This window comes from Polyergus mexicanus, unplaced genomic scaffold, assembly GCF_030449975.1.
Source record: "Polyergus mexicanus isolate NDT 795.1 unplaced genomic scaffold, iyPolMexi1.0 SCAF_2, whole genome shotgun sequence".
Lineage (NCBI taxonomy): Eukaryota > Metazoa > Arthropoda > Insecta > Hymenoptera > Formicidae > Polyergus > Polyergus mexicanus.
The window spans coordinates 4,378,645-4,388,404 of NW_027223322.1; the positions used below are offsets into that span (position 1 = coordinate 4,378,645).

The 9,760-nt window shown below is 34.1% G+C and overlaps 1 protein-coding gene across 1 annotated transcript; it reads right to left on the reverse strand.

Moving 5' to 3' along the window:
- Positions 1–320: 320 nt before the first annotated feature.
- Positions 321–8,873, reverse strand: LOC138941406 (sperm flagellar protein 2-like). Its single transcript, XM_070311056.1, has 10 exons — positions 8,607–8,873; positions 7,475–8,347; positions 6,072–7,023; positions 5,469–5,761; positions 4,360–5,127; positions 3,227–4,005; positions 2,305–3,018; positions 1,669–1,942; positions 917–1,240; positions 321–584 (listed from the first exon to the last, which is right to left on the reverse strand). Exons 1-10 carry the CDS (start codon positions 8,871–8,873, stop codon positions 321–323), a joined length of 5,508 nt encoding a protein of 1,835 aa, XP_070167157.1.
- Positions 8,874–9,760: the final 887 nt, after the last annotated feature.

A 9,760-nucleotide genomic window follows, 5' to 3' on the forward strand; every position in this document is an offset into this window, starting at 1 on the left:
AAAAAAATTGTGCAAGAACTATGGAAATACGAGATTATTTTTACCTATTCTCGTGAGAGATTGCTCACATTTATTGCGACACTCTGTGTATATATTCTGTATCTCGTATTTCAAATTAACGTTGATAAATAGTCTAACGCGTGGACATCAGATGATTTATAATTTGCGATAGTATTTACGAAGCAATATTTCACCAAATAATGAGATGGATTTACGAATATTCAATTAATGATCAGGAAAAGAACGCTTTATTCTATATTACCATATAGATTTATCTTTCTTTCATATTTATAATGCTTTTAATATAAATTTTCGCATCGTTATGTTATTTCATATCTGTCTTTTAGAATGTTTCGGAGCAAATCTGACATATTTTTTGAGACAAACTTGCTAGAAGCACAGAGTAATTCGTATATAAAACTGTGATTTAATAAACGATGAGATAAAACGAGATCTTTATCGTCGTTTAGCTCTTCATCTCTCAATTCGTCGTATACGCGCGCTATTTCTTCGCGAAGACTCATGAAGGTTTCAGAAAGATTCGGCTGCTGTACAAGCCACGGTAAACACGTAGACAAAACCGTCTGAAAAAGAATCATTCGAATAAAAACTTTTAAATTATTATTAGAAATCATTACTCTGACATACATTTTTTAACAGAAAAATAAAAAATTTACATCACGAACATATATTTACACATTTTATATACACATATTGTCGATACGACGTTATATTAATTTTTCTAATTAAAATTGGATTCCTAATTAAAAGTTGCATTTCTAATGCAAATGTTGCTTCAAACTTCAAACTAAAGATTTAAAAGAAATTCCGTTTCTGAACTAAAAGGCAATTTTTTTCGATAGAGAATAAAAAGATTTTTAAATCATCCGCAAGAATAATAAACGAATAAATTTACCAGACAAACATTCCGTGGCAGCCAAAAGATCACTCTTTCATTCAGCTGGATCGTATCGTAATCTTCGGGCGCTTCAGCTGACGGAGCTGATGCGAAGTACGGCTCGTATTCCTGTTCATTACTGAATGCCGACAAATCTTCTATAACTAAGTGTACCGCTGTTTCTTCCGATGGCAAAAGCTCAGACGGATCTATCTCGTCCAATCCGTTTAACTGCTGTATCATTATTCGTTTCGGAGATAAATCATGATCGTGAACTTTTTCAAGTATACCGACAGCCTTTACCATTCTATTTATTATGTGATTGATAATTTCTCGCACTACCTAAAACCAAATATTTTGCTCTATTCTTATTTAATAAAATTAATTTTTCTTTCCGGATTTCTAATTATGCTTTTTTATATTTACGATGTAATACTAATGTATATAGATTCTAGACGATTTTTTTCCATAATTACATATGTGATTTAATATTCATGTTTTATTTTTGTATGAAATAAATAATATTCTTAATCATTCATCTTGTTATTTTAATTATTAACTGTTAATTCAATAAATATTTATGATGCTTACTTGTATAAAGATTTCAATACGCAAATATTATTCTTGTTCTTTATCCCATTTTAATATTTATATTATTTTATATTACTTTTTATTTATTGTATTTATTAAATTGCAAACGCGACAAAGTCGATTTCAAACATAATCGCATAAATCAGCTTTAACACAAATTTTATAAATTTATTAGTTACTTCATTAGCTTCCTCGTATAGATAATCTTGACTTAAGTGCAATTCCCTATCACGGCGCTTCTTCTCAACGAGCTCGTCGACGTATTTTTCACCTTCTACTGCATCGGTACAAACTCTGGCACCCATGGCAAGAGTAAACGCTTTCCCGAGACCTTCACGAGGATCCTTATCCTTGCAGAAAGCCAACAACATTGCGGTATAATGGATTGCGTTTCTATTTACCAGGTACATTCGGCAGAGAAGTTCCTTTGCCAATGTTAGTCTCAGTATCGCGCTGCCAAAATAATCTCATGATCAATTTTTCGCGAACAATTATTTGCAAGAAAATTAGTGCGAAAATGTTATGGATTCATTAAATTTAATAAAAAAATAATAAAAAACTAATTGGAAAATTGTGTGATTGAAAATATTTGATACTGTATAGAAGAGATTGATCAAAAGCAATTAGCAAAAGCAATTGATGAAAGATAGCTCAAATAAAAAATCAAAATCAACTTAAATAAAACATTTCAATAAAGAATGTTTTATTCAATGAGTTTTGTTTTCAAGTTGCACGCACGCAAGTTAATTTTTATTAATTTTACGCTCGAAGGGTTTTTATTTTGCCGAATTCTGTTCGACGAGTATTTCACGCACCCAGAATTATCCTCAGTCGTTTCTATAAAATTGCTCTTCATATGCGAAATAAACTCGCCTAATCGGACTTCCTCGCGTAACATTATATCCATCGTCTCGTTGTGATCGATCTCCTCGTCCAAGAGCTTCTCGTAAAAGGTGGAAATTTCGAGAAACCATAACGGTATCGAATGAAACTGGTCCCGCGTGATCGTTTCCCTTAGATCAGGATCGTGCATCCTAAAAGCCGTTCGCGCCTTCAAGATATCCTGATGCGATGGCACAGGCAGATCCATCGCATACACGACGAACTCTCGCCACTCGATGTATTCTGTAGCGCCGAATAGTCCTTCGATCAATTTCTCGATATCCGGAGGTCGCAGTTGTTGCCAGGCGCAAGGCACGAAGGACGGATAACAATCCTCCTCGCCACAGGATACCAGATCCTGGAGAACATAAATCAGAGCGCGTTCGCTTATGATTCCGTGTGGAGCGATTCGTCGGAAAATGTCTATCAATCGGCCGAGTTGAATCATTCGGAATCGCAGAGGTGAAGAAACTTCTTCGATCGGGATGGCAAATCGCTTGGAATCTTCAGGAAACATCAAACCGTTTGATTTGACAACAAACTGATCGCCGTCTAATAGTAATTCTTGTTGAATCGGTCTTTCCTCTTCGATGGCAAAGCAAAAAACGTTCGCCATTTCGTTGATACTTTCCATTTCGCGTTTGTATCTTAAAGAAAGTACGTCGTATGTTGTGTATTTTATTTTTAAATTGTGAGTAACAAACAATACTACGATATTTAATGTATTAACTGAATAAGTGAATTAAACTGCTCTGTAATTCCTCTAATGGATACAAAGTATCGTTCCGTAGTTTCATAATAACTCTTGTTAAAAATAAGAATTCAACATGATAAATAATTATGATCGGTACCAACCTTTCGATAATGTGATGGTAAATGCCATGAAAAGCTTCTTTCATAGTATCCAAAAGGAAGATAATATTGAATCGAGCGGATGTGCTCAGCACATCCAATCTCTGATTAATACGATCGATCTCAAATAAAACGGCGTACCGCCATTCCTCGATTAAATCGCGGCTTCTTTTCGCTAGCTTGTCAAACGTTGAATCGGGCGACGCGTTTCTGATACTTTTACTTTTAATATCAGTCTTTGGAATCGCGACTTTTTCTTCCTTCTGCAACATCTCCAACATCATAGACGAGATAGAATTCACGACACTCCGCACTTGTTGAATATTATCCTTAATAATGTTAAAAATAATACTCTGATCAGGATGAAAGCTCTTCGATATATCGATCAGTAAAGTTTCGATCTCAGTTTTAAAATGGTCTATATTTATAGCTCTACGAGCAGAAGCGTCGATCGATTCAATCTTTGACAACATTCGCTCTTTATCTTCGAATAATGAGGTTTCAAGAAGAACATTTGCCAACGCGACGTGCTCGAGAACGATCTTGGAGAATCGCGGTTCCTGCAGAGGTTTCTGCAACATGGAAGTATAATAATCTTGCAAAAGCTGCATAGTGTCGACGAATCTGTCAACTTCCGCTTGCAAGATTTCGATGTACACGTTGACCAGAACGACGGCTTCTATCGGAATCCACTCATTCTGCAGGATGCGTTTTCTTTCTTCTTCAGCTTCGTGTCTTCGCGCGTCACACAAGTCCCATAATTCCATCCGAAAATCGTCAACCTAATGCAAGAACTTTTAGATTCTCAACAACGGAAAAATTATGTATTGTCTTTGTTTTCTATCAAAGTACTAAGAATTTTCTAAACTATTATAATCAAAGTTTTTTTTTAATTATTAAAATTAAATATTGAAATAAAAATTGATTTGATTAAAAAAATTGTATTTAATAGCTTCCGTTACTCCTATCTTCTCCATACGATTTATTATATTATTACTTTAAGTTTTTATTTAATAATGTTTAATTATATTGACTGGATTTTTATTAAAACTGATAAATTGCTCTATTATTTAATATATATATATATATAATTTTTATTTTTCTATTATATTTTAAATTAAAATTTATATACTGACTCGGCAGTGCAGCTCGCATTTCATATCGGAATCATCCCTGAGGTCTTCATCGATTTCATTAAAAATGCGTTGAAAATCTTTCAGTAAAACTTGCCGTTTGTCTGGACGTTCAACAAACTTCGTCAAATTCCTTAGGACAAGATTTTTATAGGGCACAATGGCAGACGTGTGCATTCTCTTCAAGGAAAGAATCTTCTTTAGGTTTTCAACGTAAGCTTCTTCTATACTCTCCCAGAATGTAGCCAAGATTTCGAGTAAAGCTGGTGGTTGGAAGAAATTTATCCATTGCCAATCGTCTTCTCCAGGTCTAACATGACTGTTTGCTAATTGGGTTTGAACTTTTGGTTGTAGATCGCTACTCTCAGCTTCGATATCTTTCTTCTTTTCGTACTTGAAGGTTTCCCATTTATATCCCCTCGGTATCAGGCATTTAATAACGACTGTCTTTGAGTCAACAGGAAATTTCTGTTCATCATGATATGCCTGTGAAATCTTCTCTTCCAATTGCTTTTTGGGAATCTGACCCGCGATAAATTCGGCCAACTGTTTCAAGGTCGAATAATCGAGAACGTTGTAGAAAAATCCGTATGCGATATTTTCATTAGCGTAATATTCGTCTATTGACGTAGCATCGTCGGGTAAAGATATACACGGCTGATCTTGATGCTCTATTGTCTTTGACTTTAACATTGCCTTGACATAGATTGTCATAAACGTCCTTGAGGAGCTATCTTTTGCTCTGGAAATTGGATTCGGCAACAATCTAGACTGCCTGTATTAATATTTATATCTTATTAACTGTCTATTTATTAACTTTTTAAAAAATCTTCAATATTTAATAATTATTGAATTAAAAATAGACATTAATGTAATTTGATAAGACAACAATAAAATAAAATCGATTGTAACGTGTATTATTACATGTGCAACTAGGTAAAATTTACTAATAATTTACTAATAATAAATGAATCTGAATATTAATCAATAATGTCAATAGTATTAAATATTTTTTGCACATAATTATGTATTATTATTCTTTTTATATGTTTATTTATATTATTAATTATATAAAACACGATAATTTTAATTCTGACATTAAATGATAGGACGCGCCTGTATGTCGCAAATTTGTCTTCATCATCCTCAAATACAATCCTAGCTGATGGAAGATCAATGTCCTCTATATTGACATTCGTGAAATTGATGATTTTAGGATCGAAAGAAACCTCGCGTCCTGTCAACGCTTTCTCCAACATTGCCATCTGCTTATACGTATTAGGATAATTTATTAACGCCCAACCTTCGACATCTTCAAATCCTCTTAGATATTCAATTAGTATTTTCGTATTTAATTCATCGGAAATCGGTTCACCCAACGTGAGAAATTCGTAAGTCCATTTGCCTAAATATTACAGATAGTAATCAGATCAGTCGTTTTATGATCAAAAATAAATAAATATTTTTTTAAGAATATTAATATTTTTATAAAATCTATTGATTAGTGTCAATTACACACATTAGAAAATTAATAATGCTTAGATATTAATACTATTTTATTTCTTATAAACTATATGTGTTAAATATGTCTGTGTTTATAAAAAAATGATATCATTATCGTAAGTTATGATTCTAAAATTAATTCAATGATAAAATTATTTTATCTTATCAATATTGATATATTTTATAGCTTTTTTATTTTTAAATTTTCCTACCTATATACGCGGTGTCGCTTAAAACCGGATCCATATCGTCGTAAGGTATTTGCCTAGGTGTCTGCGTTTGTTTCTCGTCAGCTGAGCTCTTCTTGAACGTTGTCACATTCGTTGTCTTTTCAATCTTTTTCTGACGATCCCATGAATCATCAATTTTGTTCTTGGTCTCTAATCTTTTAATATCTCTTATCGTCGTCGAGACGATATTTAAATCAATATACTCTACGTCAGTCATTTCCCGCTTGTACCTCTCCAAACAATGATTAATCGCATCCTCCATTCTCAACAAACGAATTCCATTGTTCTTCAATAATTCCCGCAGCTGTTCGTGCAAGATTGGATTTATTATCCCTGAGATAACGGCCGCAATCTTAACTCTTGGTACTGCACAACTCGCTGTTCTATTCGGATAAGGATACAAGATTTCCAGTAACCGATGAACGATGTAACCAAGCACAATGCAACCCAATCTGACAACTTCTTCGTCTTTTTCTTCTTTCTTCGATACGAATTGATCCCAGGATGAGCTTAGATCTCGATAGCTCTCAAAGTCTGCATCAGCCAAAGATCGCCGACGTTCTAGCTCTAACTGAGTTAGCTTCTGCTTCTCCTCAGATTTTAATTTCTTTTCAATTTTTTTCTCGTCTTTGCTACTTATTTTTTCTCCATTTCTCATTTTTACTTTATTCTCCATTATTTCTTTATTATTAATTTCTTCTTTGTCTTTGATTTCTTCTACATCTTCTATCTGTTCGACATTATCGAAATGGTCGTCCACTAGTTCGAATATCGGTTGGTTCCTCAAGAACGACGTTTTCCATTCATTCCAAATGGAATAAGGAATATGATTGCTTTTCGCCTGACGATATTCAGCCATCTTTACTGCAATATCCGCGAGATCTTCCATAATTTCCAAACAGATGCTTCGATGTTTCTCTCTTATTCTGCGCATCTTAAAACGATTAGATATTTTATACTTGCACATTCTACGTAATAATATAATTATTTTTTAAAGATATATATCATTATTAATTAGAATCGTAGAAGCACAAGCGAGAGATGTTGATGGCAATATATTTTAATTAATAATAACATATTCCTTAAAAAAATAATTGTACTATTACCTGAAATGTTCAAGTGTAAAACATTTTATTGATTTATAATGTTATTAATATAATTTATATCGCTCTGTTCTTGTTTTATCATGTCTCTCTTTTTTTTTGCTGTTATGTATTGTGTTATTTTCATGTTCACGTTTAATTTGTGCTCCTTCATCACTTTGAAACTATTTGATTATTATATATATGTATTTTTTTCATTCTTATCAAAAAGGATTTTATCGTACAGTATAATGACCCTCCTCGTCCCCCTCCCCGTCCCCCCACACACACATTACTATTCACCTTCTCCTCGCGAATTCTCCAACGAAGCTCGCGCATTCTACGATCTTCCATTTCTACGTCCTCTATCTCCTCCTTCATTGTCTCTCGACGATGATCTTCCTTCAGTCGCAGCTCGTTTTCTCTAGCCTTCAGCAACATCGCGTCAACGATGCTGCGGTTCTCCACGATTCTATTCCTCAAATCTCGCACCTCGCACAACTTCCTCATCATTCGTTTTTCGTAGCGCGACTGATCTAGCACTCGCCTGCCAAGAGCTTCGTCGAAAAACCTATCTTGTTTTCTCAACAATCGCTCCCAAGCTTCTGTCATCATCGTCGTTTGTATCTTCATCTTAAGTGCGTGGGATTTAGCCGCTTTTTCGCTGCGCTTCTTCAGCAAGTCGGTATATTCCGCAGCGGTCGCGGAATCCTTGACATAGGGCATGTCCAACGATCTTTTTTCAGGGCAACATTCGACCACGCGGTATCTATTCTTCATCTTGTGAGGAGGATGCTTGCAAGCAAATTCGTCCAGTATCTCGCTCTCCGTCTTCTTCTCCATCGCTAACTCTTCCGGAATGAAACGTTCGACCGGTTCGATTATAGGATATTTTATGAGGGCTTCGAATCGTTGACGTTCTCGTCTGCAAGCTTGCGTAATCGCCCAAAATTTACTCTTGTGCCAGAGAACGCTATCGGCCGATTCGATTAACGGCTGCGAAAGAGGATGTTCGGGTGGTTGATAAGAAGGTGGATCCTCAGATACTTTAGAGATGTCGAATCTGCTCGGCATATATTTTCGCTCTTTCTGAAGAGCGATGAAATGCAGTCGATCCTTACCTTCAAGCCTCAGATAAACCTTGTAGTAGAGTTGAAGAGCTGCTGCACCTTTACCCTAAAGTATTTTTTATATAAAAATAAGTTCAGCCTACGAAAGAGATAGGCGAAATTCATAGAAATTTATTTATCTGGCTGATGGGAATAATATTTATGGATTAATTTAAAAAGTAACATGATTTCTAATGGAAATAACGTTTACTTGAAATCGATTAAAAAGACTGTTGGAAATATTTCGTTCCTTATATAGTAATTTTAATTTTTTTAATTTATTTCTCTTTCTCTCGCGCTCTCTATTTCTTTTCTGTGAATGATACTTTAGAGATCTCGTCGATACATTCGTCGCTCAGAGTAACGTTGATGAGTTTTAACCAGATTCGTAAAGTCCTCAGGTTCACCCTAGACAGTGCCGGGTCCTGCGTGCGAAGGATGGTACTTAATTGACTGCTGCTTATTATATCGTAGCTATGCAGGATATGGGCCAGCAAAGTGCCGTCTCTGGTGTAACGACCGAACATCTCAGAGGTAAGATCTATGATTACACCCAGTCTCGTACGCAACCATGCCTTCAGCGTATCAGCCATTGTTGGGAGTTTCAGCAATTTTACGAAATTTCCGATGTCTCGGGACTAAAAATTGCGAGAAATGCGCGTCTCCGACGTTTGCGACGTGGTCGAGACATTGCGACTTGACAATTGCGAGCAATGCGAAATTAGCATCGTGTATACAATACGTTTAAAAATCGATTACTGGAGAATTTTGTATTTTCATTTATTTTATATCTATATACTATGTGTATTATTAAATTTCATTTATGCATAAATTTATTTATGCAATTAATATCTGAGAAGCTCGTTTGGTTTCAAATGGGCTTAGCTCATAATAATCTCCTTGTAATGAGATCTGGACAATCCTTAATATTCGCGATGATAAAAGAACTATCGATATGATAACAAAATATAGATACATATAATATGATAACAAAGTACATAAAAAAATTAAAAAAAAAAAAAAAGATATATACATAAAGCCAATTATATATATATCAAAATGATGTGCAATTTTTATTTTAACAAAAACACTTTTATCGTTGCAAATTTCGATGAGTTAATAGCTGCAAAAGATACCGCAAAGGTAAAATAAAAATCTTTTACTATTTAATTGATTATACAATGTAATAACACGATTATCTATCTTGAATCCGACAGAACAATGTTATTTTCTGATATTTTATTCTAATGAAAATTTTAATATAATCAAAATTGATTTAATAACGTTTCAATCGCCAACAAATAAATGGAAAATATATATTATCATAAAAGAGAGAAGAGAGATGTGCTATAAAGATGGGGAAACAGCTGCAGAAAAAATGAGTCCAGGTTTTATATTTAGAAACATCGATTTAAATAAGCAATAATTTTCATTCACATACAATATATGGTATATATACATATATATTATATGTGTACAT

What these genes read in the sequence shown, in the direction of transcription:
- LOC138941406 (XM_070311056.1), bottom strand. Translation starts at nt 8,873, where the DNA reads ATGGCTGATACGCTGAAGGCATGGTTGCGTACGAGACTGGGTGTAATC. An exon ending in GGAGAATTCGCGAGGAGAAG is followed by an intron (nt 7,024 to 7,474) that starts GTGAATAGTAAT and finishes AATCGTTTTAAG; the next exon opens with ATGCGCAGAATAAGAGAGAA. An exon ending in TATACGAGGAAGCTAATGAA is followed by an intron (nt 1,241 to 1,668) that starts GTAACTAATAAA and finishes ATTTGGTTTTAG; the next exon opens with GTAGTGCGAGAAATTATCAA.